The following is a 24,984-nucleotide window of genomic DNA, read 5'->3' on the forward strand; positions in this document are numbered from 1 at the left end:
TACATGGGAGTTAATTTGCATAAAGTCATCATGTAATTCTTCAAACCCAACGCTGCACAAATATTGGGGTAAATGTTGCACAAGAGTTTAGCTGTACTTGTCCATTCTGTGTGCAAACTCTATACTGGTATGGGATCCATAATAAAACAGTACCATGTACTTGATCCCAACTAAGATATAATTAATCCTTATTGGAAGCAAAGCCAGCCTATTGGGTTTATTTAATGTTTATATGATTTTCTATTAGACTTAAGGTATGAAGATCCAAATTACGGAAAGACCCGTTATCTGGAAACCCCCAGGTCCTGAGCATTCTGGATAACTGGTCCCGTACCTGTATTATACAATCTGTTATGAAGATTCATTCACAGTTAATTTATTTGGTGTCTTCTCTCTGCAGCTCCTTCTTCTGTTCCCATAATGCACCAAGTCAAAGCCACCATGAAGAGCATCACATTATCCTGGCCTCAGCCAGAACAACCCAATGGGATCATCCTGGATTATGAGATCCGATACTATGAAAAGGTAAGGCAGGAAGCATTGAGTTAAATGTGCTAATATGGAGTAAGAGTCACTATAGCAGTGGTCCCCAACCAGTGGCTCATGAGCAACATTTTGCTCACCAACTCTTTGGATGTTGCTCCCAGTGGCCTCAAAGCAGGTGATTATTTTTGAATTCCTGCTTTGGAGGCAAGTTATGGTTGTATAAAAAAACAGGTGAACTGCCAAACAGAGCCTCCTACAGGCTGCCAGTCCAAATAGCCAATCACAGCCCTTATTTGGCACTCCCAGGAACTTTTGTCATGCTTGCATTGAATGTGCCTCACTGTTAAAAAAAAAAAAATTAAAGGTTGGGAACCCTCACACTATAGGAAAGCTATGGCAAAAGAAAAGAAAGGTTGTGGTCAGACAGCCATTGAATAATGGAGGCATATATAAAGCTAAAAGTGCACGTTGAGTCAACAACTCCATATAAGTGAGAGAGAACAATGCTAAAGAAAAATATTTTATCTTCATCTTGTAGTATGCCCATTAAACCCATAGAAAATATAATATGACATGATGGTGGCCCTTTAAATTAGTTTCTTCAATTCTGTCTACAGAAATTTGAATAAACTGCAGTAAGCATCATGGCTGCCTGCACATTCATCAGAAAAGCAGGGCTAAGAGCATATTTTACGGCTAATAAACCAAATATGAAATCTTGCTAATGCTGGCTGGAACTTCATGCTTTGTATATTAGCGCTACTCTAAGTGAATATTTATGTGTTTATTATGTGTCGGCTTCTTTTGACTTCTCTGTGCAAATTGCTGCTTAAGGAGAGATGAACAGCAGCTTAATTAGCAAGTATTCCAATGACCTGCTGTATTATCACCTATATTAATGACTATTGGTAATAATATCATTTGTACACTCTGAAAAATAACTCCCCCTCGGTATCATTGACATCCGTTAACCATCAGCCCTGCAGTATTCATAAAGACTCTGATTCTATGTACTGCCGAGTTCTGATTCTGTAGTAATGGTTCTGATCATGAGATATTCGTGAATGAAGGATCTGACAGCTTTTCGATCGCTTGATTTGGTAAAATAATTCAAGATTTCATGCTCTTTCACATGTGTCTAAGGTCTATTTTTTTCAGATCTGTTATCCGGAAGCCCGTTGTCCAGAAAGCTATGCATTGTGGGAAGGCCATCTCCCAAATTCACTAAGCGCCGAACGCTAGCGTCAATTCGCTAGCGTTGGGCATTTTCGTTACTTCGCAAATTCACTAACGAATGCTGGCGTAGATTCGCTAGTGTTACTTTGCACCCTTACGCCTGGCGAATTTTCGCTACGGATGTAACTACGCAAATTCGCTAACGCGCGCAGTGTACTGAACGCTACCTTTTACGCTAGACTTCCTTCGCCACCTCAGACCAGGCGAAGCGCAATAGAGTAGATAGGGATTGCTTAAAAAAAAGTCAAAATTTTTTCTAAGTCCCAAAAAACGCTGGCGTGTTTTCTACATTATGGGTGATAGGCTGAAAAAGATCAAAAAATTTTTTGGGGCTCCCCTCCTTCCCCCCTACATTTCCTGACTAATGGCAACTTACCTAGACAGTGGGCACATGTGTAGGGCTAAATAAAATTTTTATTTGATGTTTTGAAGGTTTTCTAGGCATTTGTAGTGCTGATACGTATTCCTCCATTGAAATTTGAATTTGGCGCCGTATGCAAATGAACCATCGCTAGCGAAACTTCGCTTCGCTTGGCGAATCAACGCTAGCGCAACTTCGCAAACTTACGCTACCCCTGTTCGCAACTTCGGATTTTAGTGAATTTGCGGAGCGCTGGCGAAACTACGCCTGGCGAAGTGCGGCGAAGTTGCGCCTGGCGCAACTTCGAATCTTAGTGAATTTGCCCCATAGACTCAAAGCAAATACTTTTACTTTTGATGATTTCCTTTTTCTCTGTAAAAATAAAACATTACCTTGTACTTGATCCCAACTAAGATATAATTAATCCTTATTGGAAGCAAACAATAGTGCAGGTATGGGATCCATTATCCGAAAACCCGTCATCCAGAAAGTTCCGAATTACGGAATGAACATCTCCCATAGACTCCATTATAATCAAATAATCTAGATTTTTACAAATGATTTCCTTTTTCTTTTTAATAATAAAACAGTACCTTGTACATGATCCCAACTAAGATATAAGTAATCCTTATTGGAAGTAGAACCAGCCTATTGGGTTTATTTAATATTTCATGATTTTCTAGTAGACTGAAGGTATGAAATTACAGAACGATCCATGATCCGGAAAACCCCAGCATTGTGGATAACGAGTCCCATACCTGTATTCAGTTTATTTTAAATTTAAATGATTTTTAGTAGACTTATGTATGGAGATTCAAAATATGGAAAGATCCATTATCTGGAAAACTCCAAGTCCTGAGCATTCTGGATAATAGGTGCCATACCTGTACTCACATCATTATGTTTTTTTTTACGTTGAAAATACAAGGCCTACCTAGGCCAATAATTAGGCTATTATCTTCTTAATCTCTCCATCTTTCTGATTCTATTTGTTATTTATGGTCTTAATTTAAAATACAGCATTAAATGAGACACCTTTTTCTCTATCCCCATGACCTTCTTGATCTGCCTTCACTCAGAATGTAAATTCGATGCATTACAAGGCAACAGTCGATATGTATGTTCTTGCATCAGATTATCAGCATGCGCTTTCCTCCTGGGTCAATATTTGTCTGACGTCCTATTGATAAACATTACCTGCGCATCCCAATATAAATAAGTAGAAAAATAATAAGTGACTGATTAGTAGCATGTAGATTGTCAATAGATTAAATGCAAATTATAGGGATACTGTGGTCATATATCACAATAGTGCTCTGTTATTTTCTGCTTGCCATAAACCAAGGAGGAAAGATATAATTTCTTTCAGTTTTTGGTGTTCAGAAGCTCTAATATTAAAGGAGTATTTCACCTTTGCATTAACTTTTAGTATGATCAAGAGAGTGATTTTCTGAGACAATTTGCAATTGGTTTTAATTTATTATTATTTGTGTTTTTTTTATTTTTTGGTTATTTAGCTTTTTATTAAGCAGCTCTCCTGTTTGCAATTTCAGAAATCTGGTTGCTAGGGTCCAAATTACCCTAGCAACCATGCATCCATTTGAATAAGAGTCTGGAATATGGAATATGAATAGAAAGAAAAAAGTAGCAATAACTATACATTTGTAGCCTTACAGAGCATTTATTTTTAGATGGGGTCAGTGACTCCCATTTGAAAGCTGGAAAGAATCAGAAGAAGAAGAAGGCAAATAATTTAAAAACGATAGAAAATAAATAATGAAGACTAATTGAAACTTTATTCGAACTGGCCAACATACGTGGAGGCACATCTATCAAAGGTCGAATTTCTAATTCATGATTTTAAAAACTCCCATAAATTCGACCAATCAAAATTTATTTTAAAAAATTGAATTTTTAGAACTCGGGCGAATTAAAGCGACCAAAAACTCAATTCGAATTTGAATAACTCCCTAGTCTAATTTGACAGTTTTGACCATAAAAAAAAAATCAAAAATGTAAAATTACAAATTCCAATTTTCAATTTCGACCCTTGATAAATCTGTCCCTAAATGTTATCCTAAAGATGAAGCACCCCATTTAACATTTTTGCAGACTTTCATGTGATTACTGCAGGCAAGGCTGATCATTGTTATTCTCTTTGTCATTACCAGGATCATCATGAATTTAACTCTTCTCTAGCCAGAAGCCAAACCAACACAGCTAGTATAGAAGGCCTGAGGCCGGGAATGGTGTATGTGGTGCAGGTCCGAGCGCGCACAGTCGCTGGCTATGGAAAATTTAGTAGCAAAATGTGCTTCCAGACCCTGACGGCGGGTAAGTGAAGGGTTTATGGATTAAATGAGTTAATAAATGTATAGGGTATAAAGGAATTCTTCTTAAACTTTTTGTGAAGCTCTTGTCCCTAAATATGTCACGGAGGGTGGCGTGGGTTGAATATGAGATGTCCTTCTGGTTTATATAACTGTGCCCGATCCAACCCTTCTCTGACATCCCCAGAGGGGGCACCAGTATATAAAAAACAATGGCAATCCAAGTTGGATTGGGGCAGAGTGGGGAGTTTATTGTGTAAGTTTAGGGCTTGAGGAATTGGTTGATATGCCCCGGGGTATGTTACCCTCAGCCAAGTATAGAGTTAAAATTAGAAGAAGAAGAAGCAATATATATAGTCAATTCCAAGCAGCCGCACTCAAATCCGGACTTCTTTTAGATGAATCTGGGTGCAGAGTCAAAAGTAGTGTATATAAGTCTGTTCAAAGACCTGCACTCCATTCTGTGATAAATTAAATTGCTTTTATTTTGTACATATCATACATCCAACTTTCGCCTCTTTCATGGATGAACTATATATATATATATATTGAACAACAATGTCCGCACTCTCAGGTCTTAGAAAGTGAAAGGCTAGAGTGCTAGCCGAAACATCAGTTATTATTAATTAATAACTTTTTCACTTTCTAAGAACTGAAAGTGTGGACTGCACCCAGACAATTTGATGATTTTTTATATATATATATATATATAAAATTATATATATAATATATATATATATATATATATATATATATATATATATATATATATATAATATAATAATATATAATTCCTAAAGAGCAAAGCCAGTGCACTAAATAGATCAGTTTATCCGAGATGCATAGCACTTCATGTTTCTGATATCAAGGATGCAATATATGCTCCTTTATAACTATGACCCTATCTATTATATTTTCCCCAATAACTAATAAATGCAAGGCAGTTTCTTCTAGTTGCAGATGGTTTTTAGGGCAGTGCATCATAGACAGAAATATCCCTTAGGACATGTTGTGTTGACTTTCTCCAGTGCTGCCTGAAGAACAATAGCTTTTATTGGAGATTCCCTGATAGCATGAGATAATGAGAGATTCTGCACTATCCTTCTCCAGAGAATTCCTCACTATAACAAGATAGAAAAGGGGAGAGCTAATGACCAATCCAATTCATTCAACTTTAAATTCATTCTCTGGCAAATACTTGTTTATCCACTTTCTCTGGTCTCTCATATACAAAATGAATGCTGGCTATAGACATGTGGAGCACCCAGGGCCCCCACGTAGTCAAGTTGTTCCTGCTTAGATATTCTGTTCCAAAATGCCTCTGTATAGCTAATTGGGGGATATTTCATGTAAGCAGAACCTTCTACTCGCCTTGGCTAACAGTACAGTCTGAGATGTCAAGTAGCCCCATGTCATTAAGGTCATAATGACCCACTCCAGACATTTGTGAGACATAATTTCTTGTTAGGCTTAATTCAGCTTTTAGAAAAATGGAGGATTGGATCATTATGATCCTAATGACGTAGGGCTATTTGACATACAGAGCCAGAGCAGTGGACATTTACAGCTAGAGTTGCTAAGCTTTGCTAGAGTCTCCACGTTGTGCTCTCTTCTTCTGTGTGTTTCTTACTTATAAATGACATGTCTAACAAAGGATTAGGGTTCAGATATGTCCCTAATGCACTGGTATTGTGTAACAGCCCATAGGTTCTGTTAAATGATGACAATTATAAAACCCCCAAGCTGCAGGGCCGATTGCATCATTTGGTTGGTGCATCATTTCATTTAAGATGGTCATCTTTAAAGTGAAAATGCTGATCATATTTTGAATATATCTATTGCACAATAGCATATACACCTCTTTTCTTCTCCACAAGGTACCCCTCTGATGTTGGGTGCCCAGAGCATATGCATTTTTTGCTTTACCCTCCTAGTCCTCCTGCATAGAATCCAGTGCAGTCCTCTGTATGACTCTGAATTGATTACTTCAAACTAGCATTCACACTGAACACCCTACACTAAACAATGTTGTACTATAAGTGTACCGGATTAATGGGAACTGTTGCAGGGTATTCAACATTAGGTTTTATGGTGCATTATTAGGCCCATTGCAGACCATGATTTACGTGTGCCTTAAAGGGCACCAGTCACCACACCCTGAATTTTTAACCACCAGAGGTGGAGTCTAATATGGTCCGGGGGATAAAATATTATTTTCTCAAAAGCTACCGCCAGGACTAGGTCACCTGCTCCCAGTGTAGGCTGCCATGTTATATAGTGAGCATAATGAGTGAATCTCACAAGCTGACATCAAATGCCTGAGTGAATTGTGGCACTCGCTTATTATGTGTATATGTGTGCCTCAACATGGCCAACCACCCTGGGAGCACCCTCCTGGTGCAGATGGCCTAGTGCTGGTGGGGACAATTTTATATTAACCTGCACCTCTGGTGGGGTTAATATGTCATGGTCATCAAACCAGTAGTTCTTTGCCCAATAACCAATTTACTAGCCCAAATCAGACAGATCTGGTCACTTGGTCCTGGGCCAACAATTGCATCATAACAAAGGCCAACGCAGACTTATCAAAAGAAAACCACATCTATCCAATTGTTGGCCAGCTATCTGTTGCGGAGGGCTCATACATGCCTTCTCAGTTAGGCCTATAATCTGCCTATATATATGATGAGTATTAAAGAATTGAAATCAAAGTCTGGAAAATGTGCAACACTTTAGTTTTGTTAATTATATCCCTCCCTTTAAACTTGTTGCTTGTAGCTGAGCGAAATGCAACACGTCCGAAATTATCTTCCAAGAAAATCTAATTTACTCAGTTACTATTGCAAACAAGGCCTAGGGCCGACATACTTCAACCTGTAAGAAAAATCTCCTGGCAGAAAACCTTCGAATCGGGCCTGGAACTTATTAGAAGCTTTAAATCTCCCGGAATGACATATGGATGGAAGAGTTTTCAATTGAACTAAAGCGATTTCTCAGCACTTAATGCATTTGCTAAAGTGTGATAGCCATCTTCATTGTTAGCAGTTGTCAACAACCAATAATTAACGACGAGGTTCACAGCTTCCAACCGTAGAGAAAATGAACAGGCCATGATTAACATATCCTCGTCTGAGCACAGGTGGGCCAGGGAGAGGAACATTAGCCGCAAAGTTTCTGTTAAATGAATTCATTTGTTGTTGTAACATCTGCAGCTGAATAGGGAAACGTTTTTTTACACTGCGACGAGGAAAACACATATCCTTTGCACCCAGTCACTAATGGGCCATCAGCTTAGTCATTGCTATGAGCAGCGTAGGAGTAAGTGGAGTATTCATATATAAGAACATGCATTACTACCAAACACTGTCATAACATTACAAGGGTCACTTATGGACACGGTCACAAAGACACAAGTTTATAGTAATTTGTTCACTAAAATTATCTGAATCCAAACACGCTCCTGGCACTTTCACATAGTTGCACTAAGTGCTATGGCTTCCATTCTCCCTTCTGCTTGGGCAAATAGGCCTATTGATGCACTGGAGCTACTGTCACCCTTAACATGATGGTAATTCCAGAGCTCTCACAGTAGGTTATATCAACAGGCAAACCAAACTTGCACCAAAAGAATTGCACACTAATAATATTTTTAAGGGACAGTGGAAGTGACACAATTCCGCTTCTAAAAATGTTAGCAATCCAATTCATGGAAAAATGCAAATGCAATTGCACATGCCCACAAATATCCTGACATTCTGCATGAAAAGCAGCATTATGGGTAAAAAATACCCCTTGCACACTGCAACTGCGTATGTGAATTCCCCTTAACAGCGTCAGACTTAGGGTTGCCACCCGGCCTAGCCGGTAAAAAACCTGCCAAGGCCGGGGCTGGTATTACAAATTTACCAGCAATGTAGTTTATAAAGTAATACACTTAAAAAAAATCCCTTGGCCCATCCCTAATTCGCTCAGAACTTACATTTCATTTCAGGCTTCTGGCCAGTGCGCATGTTGATCTGCCCCTTTTTGCGTCACTGTGCATGGCTACGCCCCCTTTTGCATCATTAACCGCCCCATTTTGTTCCAGCCCCCCACCGGCCGGTAACATTTTTTAGAAAAGATGGCAACCCTTGTCAGACTGGGGGGGTCCAGGTTCACCGGGGCTGCTGCATCAGGCCCCCACCCCCAAGGGCCCCAGCCACAAACCCCTTACAGCCCTCCTTATCCCCCTTCTTGTGAAACCACACAACCGCAGGTGGCCATGGCTAGCGGTTCTTGGCTGGCAGGGCCCACCAGGTTTTTTTCTGGTGTCCCGTCAGCCCAAATCATCTGAGAACATTTACTAGCTTGGTGCAAATTTCCATTTTTATTATTTCAAAATGGTGCATTCTTAACCAGCACTATTGCACATAACCCACTATGTAGCATGCGGTGTAACTTGCCCTTGATTTACCAATGCCAGTGGCACTGCTGCCATGTGGCATGTTGAGAATCTTGCCGCATGCAACAATGTCCCACTGGTTACTAGGGATGGCAAAAAGCTGTTCCTGGTAACTTTAAAAGCCAAAATATAGTTGTTGTTTTTTTTAAATTCTAATCCCTGCTCTTTTAGTATAGAGAGCACAACGTCTCTAAAAATGTAAGCATGGAAGGTGAGGGGGGGTCATTGAGAAGGTGCCTTAAGCCTAGACTCTACCCTGAGCAAAGCACAAACTCATTTCTGTCTGTATTGGTGTATTACGGGCAAAACGCATTTGCCTCTGTCAATGGAATATGAATTGCTTTATTTCCAGTGAACAAAATCCATGCAAACATTATATTAACATGCAATTCATTAGGTGCAACTTATGTAGCTGCAACATGAAAATTGAACCTGGAAGTAACACGTCCTCAAGTCAGTTTAGGGCTCTCTTGTGTCTGGGCCCCCCAACTCTCCAGTATAATAGAATCAGCTTTTTGGTGCAAAACACAGTGCTTTCTCCTCTGTCTCCCACGTTTTAGCCTCTGCACGTTTCTGTGTTCTTGCTCTTTGTCCTTGAGCTTACACTTGTGAATTGATCATTTTTCTAGACTTAAATGCTCCTGAAAAGAAGAAAGGAAAAAAAAATATTTTGTCCAGATCAAACCTGGCTCTGGTCCCACGCTGGAAGATTGAAGTGTTTTATTATTTCTCTGCAGGATGCACATTTAGGAACATCACATTTTCTCACCTTACACAGAGTTCCTTACCCTTTAGCTGCCAGAGAGGTCAGCGCTAAATTCAATTGCCAGAAGATCAATTGGCTGAAGTGGAATTGGGAATATAGAATGGTTTCATGCTCCCAGTCAACCTAATAGCCCCTAATGCCAGGAGAGGTTTAAAAGAACCTTCTTCGTAGTCATATGGTAGTATTATTTCTGGAGTGCAGTATCTTTGTTTATTACTCTTAAGGGATGCATTACATTTGGTATGATAAAGAAGGACCAGTTCTAAGCAACTTTCCAAGATCTCTTTATTTTGTATGCGTTTTTATCATTAGCCTTCCTGTTCTGCTTCTTTTCCAGACTGCACCTGAAAAGCTATATGTTTGTCAGGGGTCATTGTCTCCAGAAACCACAAAACAATTGATTGTAAAATGTATTGTTTTATTTTTTCTCATCATTTTGTAAAAGGAGTGCTGGAAACTAGAATATAGGGCTCATTTACTAAGTGCAGGCCGGGGTTCAAAGTGCTAAAAACTAGCGCAAACCACCATTTTTTTGTCTCTGCATCTGCCCCATGAATACAGCACCGCATTTGGCAGCAATGTATTCATGTATTCATAAGGAAGAGGCAGGGGAAGCATGTAGGCATTCCTTCTTAATCCCACTCCTTAACTTGCACATCATTCAGATTGTTGAAACATTACCTTTTACCCAATATCTAAATGATTTGAGTTTGACAAAGTAACGTGGTAAGTTGGGCTGAAGATAACTCCACTGAGTTCAACCCTTCAAAATACGTTATTAGTATTGGGTGAACAAAACCCCCAAATATCATGGTAGAGAAAATTCCCTATTATGGCGTTCATGTGGCTTCCTCCTCTACAATGACATCAAACCTTGTTTTAAACCTTATCAAAATTCACTTATTACCTCCGCTCTTCATAGAGAATACCTTCTGGGGAAACCTCCTTGTATGTTGTCTTATTATGGGATGGATAGCGCATTTGGTAGACCCAACAGAATGGCATTAACAAGATGCATTGCTGTAATACAGTTGTTCTTGGAGGCACTGTGCTGTTTACCTTTCCAAACTTGTGATATTTCTTTATTTTAGAGGATTACAAGTCAGAGCTGAGGGAACAGCTTCCTCTCATCGCAGGCTCAGCTGCAGCAGGAGTGGTCTTCATTGTGTCCCTGGTGGCCATCTCCATAGTATGCAGCAGGTAAATACATCACTCTTATCATTCTTATTCTTCATTTCCCTGTAAATAAATACAGACTTTATTTGTTATACATGTAATAGTTAGAGAGGGCTTCCCTGCATACTGTATAAATATTCCCTTATAGTTTAAACCCATCATTATCATTGCTATCATGTGTCTTAGGGCAATGGGTGCCAAGAATTCGATGTACTATGCAAAAAACATTTTTATGCTACGTCTACAAAAGTTCCTCATAGGAGATACAGGAAGCTTTCATTCAAGGAAGACAAAATCCCATTGTACCATTTCCAGTTGGCCAATTGGGGGCACATTATCATTCACGTTTGCATTCAACCCTTGTACGACAGCTAAAAATTGAATTTTGTAAAAGAAAAAAGTTTGTGGATTGCTCTCATACTACTGGGCAACTTGCTTTGGGTTAACTATAATGACTTTTTAGAGATGTGACACAGTCCTCAGGATTGTAAAAGCCTCCTAGAGAGTCACCATTTGTAGGTCTCCACACGGTTTCCTCCTTTGTTGTTAAATCTCCTTGTAGTGAGCAAGTTCCATTAGGCATAACTCAAGGAAAAACACCTTACAGTCTTTATGAGCCGTTTGACATTTTTACAGCTGTCAGTTTTGACAGTTCACAATCAGGTTCTTCCCTCCCAGTAAAACTAATGGACTTCACAAAGCAGCATACTAATTGTATGCACTTGTGTAGTTAGGTCATCTTCCTAGATGTGTCGGCTGAGGGAGGCGAAAAAGCGATCTTTTTATTGCTTGTAAAGCTCTACCTAGGCCAAGGGATGTAATGGCAAATGGAAAAAATATTTATAGAGAGAGAAATAGGGACATAAGCTTTTTCAACCTCACTTTGTACAATAGAATAGGCTGATTGTTATAGGAAGCCCTCAAAAATTAAATTAGCTTTAACCACAAATTGGTTTGGAGGTGCCATTAAAATTATATTGATGAGAACTATCAGAGCATCCTACCTCCCCTCTTGCATATATACAGTACAGTAGGTGCACTGCAGTGGTGAACAGAAGCTGCCATACTGTTGGCTGTAGGGTGGTTCATCCTAAACCACATGAGCCAAGTAGAGAGAGAAAATCTCTACAGAAGTATTATAGTATGTTGCCTTAAGGTGGCCATACACTGAGAAATCCGCTCGTTTGGCATGTCGCCAAATGAGCGAATCTCTCTCCGATATGCCCACCTTGAGTTGGACAATATCGGGCTGATCCGATCGTGGGCCCTAGGGCCCAACGATCGGATCCTAATGCACGGGAAACAGGAGTCAGATCACGGGACTGCATCAACGAACAGATGCGGCCGCGATCCGACGGGATTTTTTGTCCCATCCGATCGAGATCTGCCCGACTTTCGGCCAGATCTCGATCGGGGAAGGCCATCGGGGGGGCCCATACACAGGCCAATAAGCTGCTGACTTGGTCTGTCGGCAGCTTTTATCGGCCCGTGTATGGCCACCTTTAGACTTTTTCCATTGATTTTTCCCATCCTCATTTATTGCCAAGAGATAATCTCCTCCTAATGGGAAACAGCTTATTAAACCTAAAATGCTTTTAAATTGGCTGCTTCTGACACCAGTGTAACCGAAATAAAGAGTTGGTATCCACTATCAGGCATATGCTCATTACATCTCACTCCTTGATTGGTTGGAGATTGATGACAAGATGATGTAATTTCTCTTAAAGCTTAAGTGCTTCTGTATGTCACACTGACCTCTCATTTGAACTTCTCCATCTGCACCCTGTTGCCGCTACCTATAATGGATGGATTGACCCAGCACTCATTATCTTTGTCATTTTCAATCAATCTGTTCTCATGAGCTGTTTCCCAAAAAAGGCTTCATTGGTCTCTCTCTGTTTTGAGCTGGAAGTGTATGTCTCTAGTAATGTGTCTTGTACCAGGACTGAAGTGGAAAGAATAAAAAATGGTGGAAACTTATTATAGCTTTTGTAACTGTAAATGTTTTTGTGTTTAAGGAAAAGAACTTACAGCAAGGAAGCCGTTTACAGTGACAAACTGCAACATTACAGCACTGGCAGAGGTAAAGGAGGCACAGAACCCTGAAAGATTTAATTCAACTTTTGATCTGTTTAATTCTATTTCTATCCTTGTTTAGGATTTAGAATGTGTATATATGAGCTTTCAGGTTAATTGTATGATATTTTTGTATGCATTTTTTAGCTATCGTTTTTTCCCTTCCTCTATATGCGCTAACAATCTTGTACAAAGCCCTCATTCATAGCAGATGATCAGCTCTACTCTTTTTCCCATGCATCTTTGCCTTTTGTAGGCAAATGGTTGCATTCTATTCTTTTTCACTTTCAGTTTCTCTATATTTGGAGTGGCTTTTGTACCTCGATATTTTACTCACCCAACCCCAGTATCTAATTCACTTATTTTCAATCAATAGGGCCATTGCTAACTTTTTCTGGGCATAGCCTCTTTTTCCACCCCCCTCTTTTGTTTCCCTACCCCTCACTTTACATCTGTAATGAGACATTGCCCTCTTATATGCTTTACCTCCTGGCCCTGTCATGCAGACATTATTTGTCCAAATTACATGTAGTCAGGGTTGGACTGAGGTTGGATGACATCGGGTACCAGACCGACACGATTAATGGCCGGCGCTGCCCCCTGATCTCACCCCTCGGTTTCCGACCCGCAACTACAGGGCAGGTACACGTGGGGGCCCAGGGGGGAGGGAGGGGTTGTGACTAGGGTTGCCACCTTTTCTGGGAAAAAATACCGGCCTTCCTATATATTTATCTTTTTTCCATGTTATTAACATTGGGATCAGCCATCATTTTTACTGGCCAGGCCGGTAGAATATTCTTCCTCTCGTCTTCTGATATCAAACATCATCTTAACCGGAGAGGCTCTGAAGCTCTAGAACAGGGGTCCCCAACCTTTTTTACTTGTGAGCCACATTAAAATGTAAAAAGAGTTGGGGAGCAACACAAGCATGAAAAAGTCCCTTGGGGTGACAAACAAGGGCTATGATTGGCTATTTGGTTGCCCCTATGTGGACTGGCAGCCTTCAAAAGACTCTACTTGGCACTAGACTTGGTTTTTAATCCATTAAAACTTGCCTCCAAGCCAGGAATTCAAAAATAAGCACCTGCTTTGAATACCCTGAGAGCAACATCCAAGGGGTTAAAGGGCAACATGTTGCTCACGAAGCTCTGCCAGGTTGTAAATATCTCTTGTAGTGGCTGGATTCTAATTGGACCATTTTGGATTGACACTGACCAAAACAATAGGCAGTCAACTATAATTACCTATTTTCATTTCTTGCCTATTTTTTTTTTTATAATTGTTTGATCATCACACTTAAGCCATGTATACATTACATAAATGCTTTATATATTATAGCCTATGATTCTGCTCTGTTTATGCATATTGACATTATTCTGTGCCTATTTATCACTTTGTTTGAAGTTCACAGACAAACAAGAACAAAAGCAAAATATTTGCAGCCTGTAGGGTTGCTGTTGTTGTTAAAAAGGCCAAGTGAAATGGCAGCTTAACACAGTCAGTTCAGAGCCCACAATATTCTATTCTATACCCTAAATTCCACTAAAGGGAAATAAAATATATGGCTTTCAATATGTTCCATTTACTGGAAGTGAAAGTATAAAGAATAGGCCAAAGGCTGTTATGTGGCTGTAGGGTATATTGGCGGAGAGAAAGCATGATAGATGATTCTGATAATGCAACACAATCCCATATCTATATAAAGACCATTTTCTTTCTGTAAATGCTTGTGTTTACCTCTGTCCTTACTCCTCTGTCTCTCCCTCCATTACTCCTTATCGGTCCCTGGCCCCTTTGTCCATTACTCAGAGGCTGCCGCTGCCTATCCTCACCTTAGCTGTGGCCTCCAATCGCAGGCCCTTGTCACATGTGATGAATCTTGATTTCTTTTTCGAGTTCTCCCTTCATTTATCTGCTAATAGGTTTCTTATGACAGTAAATAATAGTCAGGCTGCAGGTAGTAGTCAGTGCTTCTCTGTCCCCAATCTGTCAGTCTCTACCCATGCCCCACATTCCACCAGCAGACTGTACTTGAAAAATTGGATGGGAGGGGGGAGATGTGATAGAAGAAGCAAAGACAATCCTGCTGCGAGGCAAGTCACCAGAAAGGAAAAGTCAAGGGTGATTTTGTCTGACTTTCATGCTAGTCATTATATTTAAGAATAAATATATTTGTTGGCTTGGAATTCTATGGGTTTTACACTGTGTTGGACTGGCCCACCGGGATACCAGGAAAACTCTTGGTGGGCCCAGGTGTCAGTGGGTCCTAATGCTGCTAAATATTTGGCCTATTTCATGGCCATTCCCTATTTCTATGAGAACAAAGAGACTAAATAGATAGAATAATAGATTATAGCATGTAAAGAAAAGAGACTAGGAGAATAGAGGTTGCGTGTTGAGAGTGGGCCCCTGATCTAAGATTTTTCGGTGGGCCCCTGGTGTCCCAGTCATGGTTTTACACCATGTGACCAGGTCTATGGAAATATATTGAAAAGTGATTAAGACATGGCAGTGATTTAATTAGAGGAAGAAATTGTCAGTCTATCAATGGACTGCAATACCCAGCAGCCTCCAATTGGAAGTGATGGATGGGATGCTGAACAAAGGTCCAACCATTGCATTCTGGAATGTATTCCTGTCCCTATCTGAAAGGAATCTAATAAGAATCCAAATAACCTGGCACAGTATCAAAATCCCAGGGATTTCCAGGAAACGCAGATCAAAAGAAAATGTACTAAATTCAATTTCGGATTTATTTCTCTTAAACAAAGTGCGAGTTATTGACAGTGCAGAAAGAACAACTTGAGAAGTAAGGAACAGAGTTTCTCTTACCTGGGGACACAGAGATACAGTAACTGTAGGGATAATGGAAAGATGATTTCATTATACACTGAAGATAAAGCAGGAGAAACCTATGCGCTGGGGGTGATGAACGGCAGAGAAAGGAGATTTTCTGTAAAGAGAGATGCGAGATAGAATTAAGGAGATGGGTGCCGAATGAGAGGGTGTTGAGTGGACTGAAAGACGAAGAGGGAAGTATAGAGGTTAATGGTATGATAGTGAAATGGAAGGTAAGATACACCTGTGGGTGGGTAGGGAGCCACCTAGCATCTAGTAACACAGCAATATCATTTCTTTACTTCTTCCCTTGCAAGGTAATATTCTCAATATAGTGTTCTTATTGCCAGTCTCAGCAAGGCTGTCTTTAGAGTTCAGATATACAAGTATGGGACCTGTTATCCAGAATGCTGGGGACCTGGGGCTTTCCAAATAACGTATCTTTCCGTTATTTGGATCTTCATACCTTAAGTCTACTGGAAAATCATGTAAACATGAAATAAACCCAAATAGGCTGGTTTTGGTTCCAATAAGGATTAATTATATCTTATTTGGGATCAAGTACAAGGTACTACTGTTTTATTATTACAGAGAAAAAGAAAATCCTTTAAAAAATATATGATTATTTGGATAAAACAGAGTCGACGGGAGATTGCCTGTCCGTAATTTGGATAAAGGGTTTCTAGATAATGAATCCCATACCTGTACCTTGTTTATAAGGGGGAAGTTTCTGAGAATGAGCGTATCCATGACTTGGTACATTAATTGGCTTGATTAGGACATTTTCCATAAATAACAATAGCAAAAGGAAAATCGAGATGACATCTAGGGGCACTGTTAACTTCACAGTCTAGAATGCTGCTGGCAAGGGAATCAAAACAGTGGCTGCCACTTGTAAATGCCGAGAGAGTGTATGATGCATGAATTTCACTTCTGCTGCACACTCATTCCCTATGCTCACCTGCCCTGTTTTTCAGGCTCCCCAGGAATGAAAATTTATATTGATCCCTTCACTTATGAGGACCCCAATGAAGCAGTAAGAGAGTTTGCCAAGGAGATCGATGTCTCATTTGTGAAGATCGAGGAAGTGATTGGAGCCGGTGGGTCTGCTGAAAAGTTTATCTGCATTTTCGACCAGGGCTGAGGAGCCATCATACCTCCAGTATTTTTTACTTGTGCCTTCAGTTCCCCAGGGCCGATTCCAACTAATTAGGCATATAATGCACCCCCTACAATACACGCACATAAAATAACTTTATAATATACAAACAATATATGATGGATCCTTATATACACATGTATAGATGGCAGCCCTCCAAATTGTTAATCTGTAATTCCCAGTATCCCACAGATACCCAAAGGCCTGGGAGTCTTCAGTAACATCAGGAATGCTTATTGTAGACAGCCGGACTTGCATTGTTATTGAATATGGTATCTGGCATCCTTTCTCTTTAATCCTTTAAGTACGTTATTTTTTATGTGATGTATCCTTCTGTCGAGGTTGACATCTGTTGTAGCTTTCAGTACATTTACAAGCATTGACCCTTTAAAAATTCTCTTATTAAATAAGTGTAGGTGCTTAATGAACTCTTATCTCCACTCACAGGAGAATTCGGAGAAGTCTACAAAGGGCGCCTGAAACTCCCTAGCAAGAGGGAAATCTATGTGGCTATCAAAACCCTCAAGGCCGGGTACTCCGAAAAGCAGAGGAGAGACTTCCTGAGTGAGGCGAGCATCATGGGCCAGTTTGATCACCCCAATATCATTCGCCTGGAAGGTGTGGTGACCAAAAGCAGGCCTGTTATGATCATCACAGAGTTCATGGAGAATGGAGCCCTGGATTCTTTTCTACGGGTAAGGTTCACTAGGCACATACGGTATCTACAGTGCTTTGTATTATAATGGAAACTCACATAGACTCCCCAAGTTAGGAGAGCAAAGCTGGGGATTTCAGCTACTCATCCTGTCATTCGAGTGATGGATTAACACCCGATCTGCTTTATTTAAATGTCACACATCAGCGCTGCCTGCTAATCTTGCTCTTACCCTGATAAAGCCAATGCTGCAATATATTTTCATTATAGTCTGTCAGATTAAGTAAGTGTTGTATCTATTATTACTCTTGCCGCGTGTGTTCCACACCTGTTTGTTCCGTACATACTCTGAGAGCATAAGTACAAGGCGCCTACGCTTGCAAAGTGTGAGCTTGACTTGATATTAACATTACTATTATTATTGCAGCTTTAGAGGCTGAATGAAGAAAGCTGTAACCTAACACATACAAACTGCTAAAAACTTCGCTGCCGTGCGGGGGTCGTTGATACAATATGGGATCAGTTATCCGGAAACCCGCTATCCAGAAAGCTCTGAATTACAGAAAGGCCATCTCCCATAGACTCAATTTTAATGAAATAATTTTAATTTTTAAATGTCCCTTTTCTTTGTTTTAATAAAACATTGCCTATTGGATTTATTTAATGTTTAAATGATTTTTTTAGTAGGCTTAAGATATGGAGATCCAAATTACAGAAAGACTCCTTATCTGCAAAACCCCAAGTCCCGAGCATTCTGGATAACAGATCCCATACCTGCAATAGGAAAAACCAGAACCGCCTCTAGAAATTTCCGCTAGAAGGGTTTTTGAGTTACTTAGCTTTTTATTCAGCAGCTCTCCAGTTTGCAATTTCAGCAGTCTGGTTGCTAGGGTTCAAATTATCCTAGCAACCAAGCACTGATTTGAATAAGAGACTAAATATGAATAGGAGAGGCCCAAATAGAAAGACGAACAATAAAAGTAGCAATCGTAATACATTTGTAGTTTTACAGAGCTGTTGTTTTTTTAGATAGGGGTCAGTGACTCCATTGGAAAACTAGAAAGAGTGAAATAAAAAAAGCAAATAATTAAAATAAAACTATAAAAAAATGAGTTGGTTAGAATTGGCCATTCTATAACATACTAAAATTGAACTGAAAGGTGAACCACCCCTTTAAGCAAAAAAAAGTGGTGGTGAGTCATTCGATTTAGCGTTTTCAGAATATGTTGGACTTTAATGTCCAAGTAATCATGCTACCACCCTGATTCATATTATAATTATTATATAATGAACCTCTTGGCTTCAACCATTGTGTTATAAATTGTTACACAAAGCCTACAGGATAGGGGGTAAGTGGTGCTATAGAGTCCTAGGTTTTAATTCTGTATCCCTCTGCACTTGAGCAGGGCTTGTAGGTATCTATAGACTCTAACAATGATTAATGTCTATCACCATGCCAAGCCCATATAAACATATTGTTATGTAGGTTTATCTCTTACACTTATATCCTATGATGTTGCATGGGAAGCAGGTAGATACTAGATACAGGTAGATACTAGATACTGGTAGATACTAGATACAGGTAGATACTAGATACTGGTAGATACGAGCAGCAGATAATCAGTGCGTATAATTGGCAGATAGTTATGTGGAAACACAGCCGCTTTTGTCCAAACTCATAGAATATTAAAATGCTGTATGTTACCTGCCTGTTGTGATTGCATTTTACCTAAGGCTTAGTTTGCAGCACTGCCTGTGGGTATGGAATGTGCTATATACATATTGGGCAGTTAGATACAAGAAATGGCTCAAGTGTAAACATTGTTCTATTTTTTTATTATGGTTGGCTTATTTACAGCAAAAAAAAAAAAAAGTAGCACACTGCTTCAGGACTGGAAGCAAGCTACTAAAGTGTAAGAATAGGGACCATATCTATCACAGATATGGAAGAGCACAATGGGGGAATTCAGTGTGGATATGTATTTTTATAACCTTATTAAAGGGAAAATATTATTGCAGTAAATGTCATTAAAGTGAACTCTCTTCCTGAAGACGGAAGTGATGGTGCGAAACATTGAAATACATTTTTTGTGTTATTCAATTGAGAAGTCCTTGGAGTGCGGTTATTTTTGGTAATGTGTATATATATATATATATATATATATATATATATATATATATATATATATATATATATATATATATATATATATATATATAAAAAACAAGGGAAAGTTGTGCTCACCACTAATTTTTAAAACCATTAAGCAGGGGTGAAATGAGGCTGTGACCACAAAATACATATAGACAAATACAAGATTCCTCTGCACTCAACCCATTATCAATATATTAAGGACATTGAAACATTTTGTGCCTTCAGCTACTAAAAATGTCTTACCCTTTAAACAACAAAGGGATTGTTTGTCCATATATTGTAATATATTTAAGCTGGCCAACTACATCAAAGTCATCCCATATCTGGCCAGTCCTATGCTCAATTTTCATCTGATTCATTAGGAATTATATTGCTTCATTATACATTTTACAAAGGGACTACGTTTTACCTGCAACTTACTTGCTGCTTTCAAAGTAAAACTCCCAAACTTGGCTGCTCTTTTATTAGACACCAGTGGGATCACCTGACTATAGCTGGGAAGGGTGGGAGCTACAACATGGAGCTGGTCACTGCTCCTGTATAACTATAACAAACAAGGGAAAGTTGTGCTCACCACTAATTTTTAAAAACATTAACATGCATTAACATTATATTTATTCAATCATTGCTATACAAAGCTGTGACTAGAAAAAAATGACCATACTGTTGAGAAAACTGGTTATACAGGTATGGGATCAGTTATCCAGAAACCTGTTATTCAGAAAGCTCCGAATAATGGAAAGGCCCTTTCCCATAGACTCCGTTTTATCCAAATAATCCAAATTTTTAAAAAATGATTTCCTTTTTCTTTGTAATAATAAGGGTAGGACTACACAGACGTTTTCGGCGCGTTCCGACGCGCTGCGACAAAACGCATGCAACGGAAATAAGGTAAGTCAATGCATTGTTAGATGAAGTCGCAGCGTCATGTAGTCCTACCCTACAACAGTACTGTGTACTTGATCCAAACTACGATATAATAAATCCTTATTGGAAGCAAAACCAGACTATTGGGTTTATTTAATGCTTACATGATTTTTCGAGTAGATCCAAATCACAGAAAGATCTGTTATCCAGAAAACACCAGGACCTGAGCATTCTGGATAACCGGTCCCATACCTGTATTTAAGATTCAGTTGCGGGGCTTTGAGGTAAAAATGTTAATGAGTCAATGGATCTGGGTCAGGTGCCCAACTAGACCTGTGCAGGTGTCAGACAAGGGGAACTGATATTTCTAGAGGTGCAGAATGAGTAGTGAAAACAAGTGTTGCAGCACACACAGACACCATAGACTTGATAAGCCCTGTACAAGGAACATTATTTTTCCATATGACAATGCAGCGTGGTTGCGAAGATAAAGCACCAACAACATGCAAGCTGCATATGACCTAAAAATCTAATTTCAGCCCATGGATAAAAATAGGGACATTAATTGGTGCCACAGTTTCTGCCGAAAGTAGGTTATGGGATCCAATCCTTCGAGACCTCTTATGTCTGAGCAGAATTACAAGACAAAGGAAAGCAAGGCCAGTTCTGGGAGAGAGGGAATCAGTTCCCTAAGATGAAACCGAAACAAGGCATAGCTCACTCTTCCCCTGGCTACTCTAATGTATAGGAGGCCATATTCTAGGCTCATTTATCATGTTTATCCTTAGTTCAGTGATGTGCAACTTCTATATTGATTGGTACCATTTTATAACATCCACTGCCTGGAGGGCAACAGATATGAGCTTTTGTGTGATGTGCACTCCGGGATTTAGTTACAGTTTTTTTAGAATGTTTGGGTTTAAGCTCCCTTTTGTGCGAAACTATGAAAACAATGTCTACTAATGATCCTAATGAAGTTCCAGGATTATCTCAGACTGGCCTACCATCTTCTACTGTGAGCCCCATAGATGGAATATTTAGGACACAGCTGATGGGGAATACTTTTTAAATGTCAAACGTCCGCACGATTGTAATGGATAGGTTTGCAGACACCAAGGGAAATGATTCTAGTGATAGGATGATGGCTTACTTTTCTTTTTTCCTTCATATGCAGCAAAACGATGGGCAGTTTACAGTGATTCAGCTGGTGGGAATGCTTCGAGGCATTGCAGCTGGCATGAAGTACCTTTCTGAAATGAACTATGTGCACCGAGACCTGGCGGCAAGAAATATCTTGGTGAATAGCAACTTGGTCTGTAAAGTGTCAGATTTTGGCTTATCCCGGTATCTGCAGGATGACACTTCAGATCCTACATACACCAGTTCCCTGGTAAGTCTCCTTGTGGTTTTATTGTATATATCTGAACCTGGTTTGTGAAGATTCTCATTCACCCAGGTCATGTTATATCTGTAGAAATAATAAAATCAACTGGACGTGCTGTGTTTTTTTCTGGAAGACATTTCACAAGTCATCCAACTGGCTTTCTCAATTCAGAGTAACTTGAGTTATTCTTGAGTTGAGTCACAAGTTATTCTGAATTGCCAAAGCCAGTTGGATGACTGTTGGAATGTCTTCAAGGAAAAAAACACACAGCACGTCCAGTTGATTTGACTTATTTCTACAGATATATCTGAACCTTGTGTAATGGTTCTTGAAAACTACTTGGGCCTTCAAAGATTTTTTAAGTGACCAAACTGAGTGTTCCTCCAATATGTAATAAATGTCATGAACCCAAAGCCTGATATGTTTTACCACTTTTAAAAATGCAGAACTGTGCTCAGTGCAGGGCAATACCAGCTGCTAGTGTGGGTTGTGGTCTGTTTATTGGCAAAACATGACTGTAGTGAAATCATGCCATCACCCCCAGTTACTAGGCCATGCCAAATTTTGGATTCCTTAAAATGGGATATATAGAGAACTTTTTTTTTATCACTCTCATCCACTGGCTAATAATACATAATACATGTGCCTGATTTAATTTGGGCTAAAAAGGATCATTACCTTAATCGAAAAAATCACACCTTTTTGGGGTTCCCTATAATCATCTCTGTTACACGTCTGGGTTCCAAATGAGTGGGGGACGTTTCCTTCCCCAGCAAAGTTAGTCTGATACACCCTCATGCAACCTGGGAGAAAAAACAATAGAAAAATCATGTATTTACCATATTATATTGGACTAATGCAAAAAGGAAATTTTGTGGCCATTTAAAATTAAAAGATGTACCGTAATAAATGTCTTAGTATGTTGTGTGCTAGTAGGACGCAGGATGTTATTTTGAGATATTTTATGCACCTTCTATAATCTGATTGGAGGAGGTGGATAGTATGTATAACGTAGTACAGGTATGGGACCTGCTATCCAGAATGCTCAGGACCCGGGGTTTTCTGGATAACTGATCTTTCCGTAATTTATATCTTTACACCTTAACTCTGCTAGAAAACCATGTAAACATTAAATAAACCCAATAGGCTGGTTTTGCTTCCAACAAGGATTAATTATTATCTTAGTTTGGATCAAGTACAATGTACTGTTTTATTATTACAGAGCAAAAGAAAATCATTAAAAAAAATTTGATTATTTGGATAAAACAGTGTCTATGGGAGGTGGCTTGTCCGATAACGGGATTCTGGATAATAGATCCCATACCTGTACCTTGTTTATAAGGGGGAACTTTCAGAGAATGAGCTTATCCATGACTTAGGCTGGTTTTGCTTAATATAATGGTTGATTATATCTAAGTTTAGACTTTTTAAAAATGTGAATTATTTTTGGATAAAATGGCTGGCCTTTCCATAATTCAGATCCTTCCGCATAACGGGTTACCGTATAACGGATCCCATACCTGTATCAGTACATTCTATGAAGCCAGGCCAGTAAAGGAAGCCTTGTTAAATAAAGAGGAAGCTGCATTTTAGTAAGAATTTTACCATTTTTTTCCTACCATTTTTCACTCAAGACTATAAGTGAGGCAGACTGTACCAATGGAAACCATTTATCTCTGGTCACCTTGTCTTCTGGTATTTATTCTTTAGTTTCTCCCCCCACCCCATTTGATTTTTTTTCCTCTTGCCACCTTTAATCCCAGGCACAATCAATCCATAATGCATACCTTGTTTCCTGGAAATGATGGCGTAAGACTTATTACTTAAGTTCGTAGGAACCATTCATCACCCACGAGATAAGACACAGGTCTCGAATAGGTTATCTACATCACAAGAGCTGCCTTTATTCCGTTCTTGGAATAATCATTAATATTCATAAAAAGCAGGTTGCTATTCTTGAGGCAGCATTTGCCCTGATCTAGGAACCAGTATTGACCAATTAGAATTTGATTTCAGAGTTGCATCGGCAGTATTTTGCCTCTATTTCTACATCGTCCCATACATCATGGCCCAGGCATCGCAGTGGAAAAATGAATTATGGTTCTGAGTACAAGTATGGGATCCGTTATCCGGAAACCCATCATCCAGAAAGCTCAGAATTGTGGAAAGGCTGTCTCCCATTCTCCATTTTATCCAAATAATCAGACATTTTAAAATTGATTTCCTTTTTCTCAGTAATAATAAAACAGTACCTTGTACTTGATCCCAACTAAGATATAATTAATCCTTATTGGAAGTAACACCAGCCTGTTGGGTTTATTTAATGTTTGCATGATTTTCTAGTATACTTATGGTATGAATATCCAAATTACGGAAAGATCTGTTATCTGGAAAACTCCAGATATCGAGCATTCTGGATAATAGGTCCGATACCTATCCTATAATGAGCAGACCCACTTCTCACCGTTATGGACGACTTTATTTTTTAAAGCATACTGAGAAATCCTTGCAGATCAAATTTTTAAAGCAACTTAGGGCCATATGTGTACAATATGGTTCTTTAGAATTTTTACAACTCAACATTGGGCCTTTACAGACATAAACCCCCTGATTCCCGCAAGGACATTGGCATTAAAACTCATCTCCCATCCGGTCTGTGTTTGTGTAGAGTAAAGATGGTTCCCATTGTATAAACATCTGTGTCACATTCCAAAGGCTTCTATTCGTGGACGAGATTGCTTGGCTGGGGCACAGATTTCTACTTTCACTACATGGTATATAACTGTTATAAGATTTCTCTATCAGTGGGAACATATTTCCTTTACAGAGGAGCCTTTGCAAACAGTATCCTTCTGTTCCCTCTTTATACTCCGCACCAGTATGAGGGTTGTGCAGACAAGGTATTTGTCTTGTTCTCCAGCTTCACAAAGGTCCCCTCAGTGTAGTGTTTATGATGGATGTTCAACAAAAGACCCCATGACCCACACCTAAATTAAATAGATGTCTATCAATAAAGTCTCATCTATGTATATGCGCCCATTTCCGTGCCATAGA

The 24,984-nt window shown here is 39.4% G+C and overlaps 1 protein-coding gene across 2 annotated transcripts in view; it reads left to right on the plus strand.

Annotated features, from left to right (window-relative positions):
* Positions 1–24,984, plus strand: part of LOC108717147 (ephrin type-B receptor 1-B-like) — a 186,407-nt gene that overhangs the window by 126,965 nt on the left and 34,458 nt on the right. For both annotated transcript variants that reach the window (XR_005961394.1, XM_018263965.2), the window contains exons 6-12: positions 401–525; positions 4,255–4,417; positions 10,712–10,820; positions 12,815–12,879; positions 16,688–16,810; positions 17,317–17,564; positions 21,721–21,936. Coding sequence is in view for 1 of the 2 variants with exons in the window: in XM_018263965.2 (XP_018119454.1) it covers positions 401–525; positions 4,255–4,417; positions 10,712–10,820; positions 12,815–12,879; positions 16,688–16,810; positions 17,317–17,564; positions 21,721–21,936 (1,049 nt within the window). In the remaining variant the exon portion in view is untranslated. The remainder of the gene's footprint in view (positions 1–400; positions 526–4,254; positions 4,418–10,711; positions 10,821–12,814; positions 12,880–16,687; positions 16,811–17,316; positions 17,565–21,720; positions 21,937–24,984) is intronic.

The sequence above is a fragment of the Xenopus laevis genome, chromosome 5L (genome assembly GCF_017654675.1).
Source record: "Xenopus laevis strain J_2021 chromosome 5L, Xenopus_laevis_v10.1, whole genome shotgun sequence".
NCBI classification, from domain to species: Eukaryota; Metazoa; Chordata; class Amphibia; order Anura; family Pipidae; genus Xenopus; species Xenopus laevis.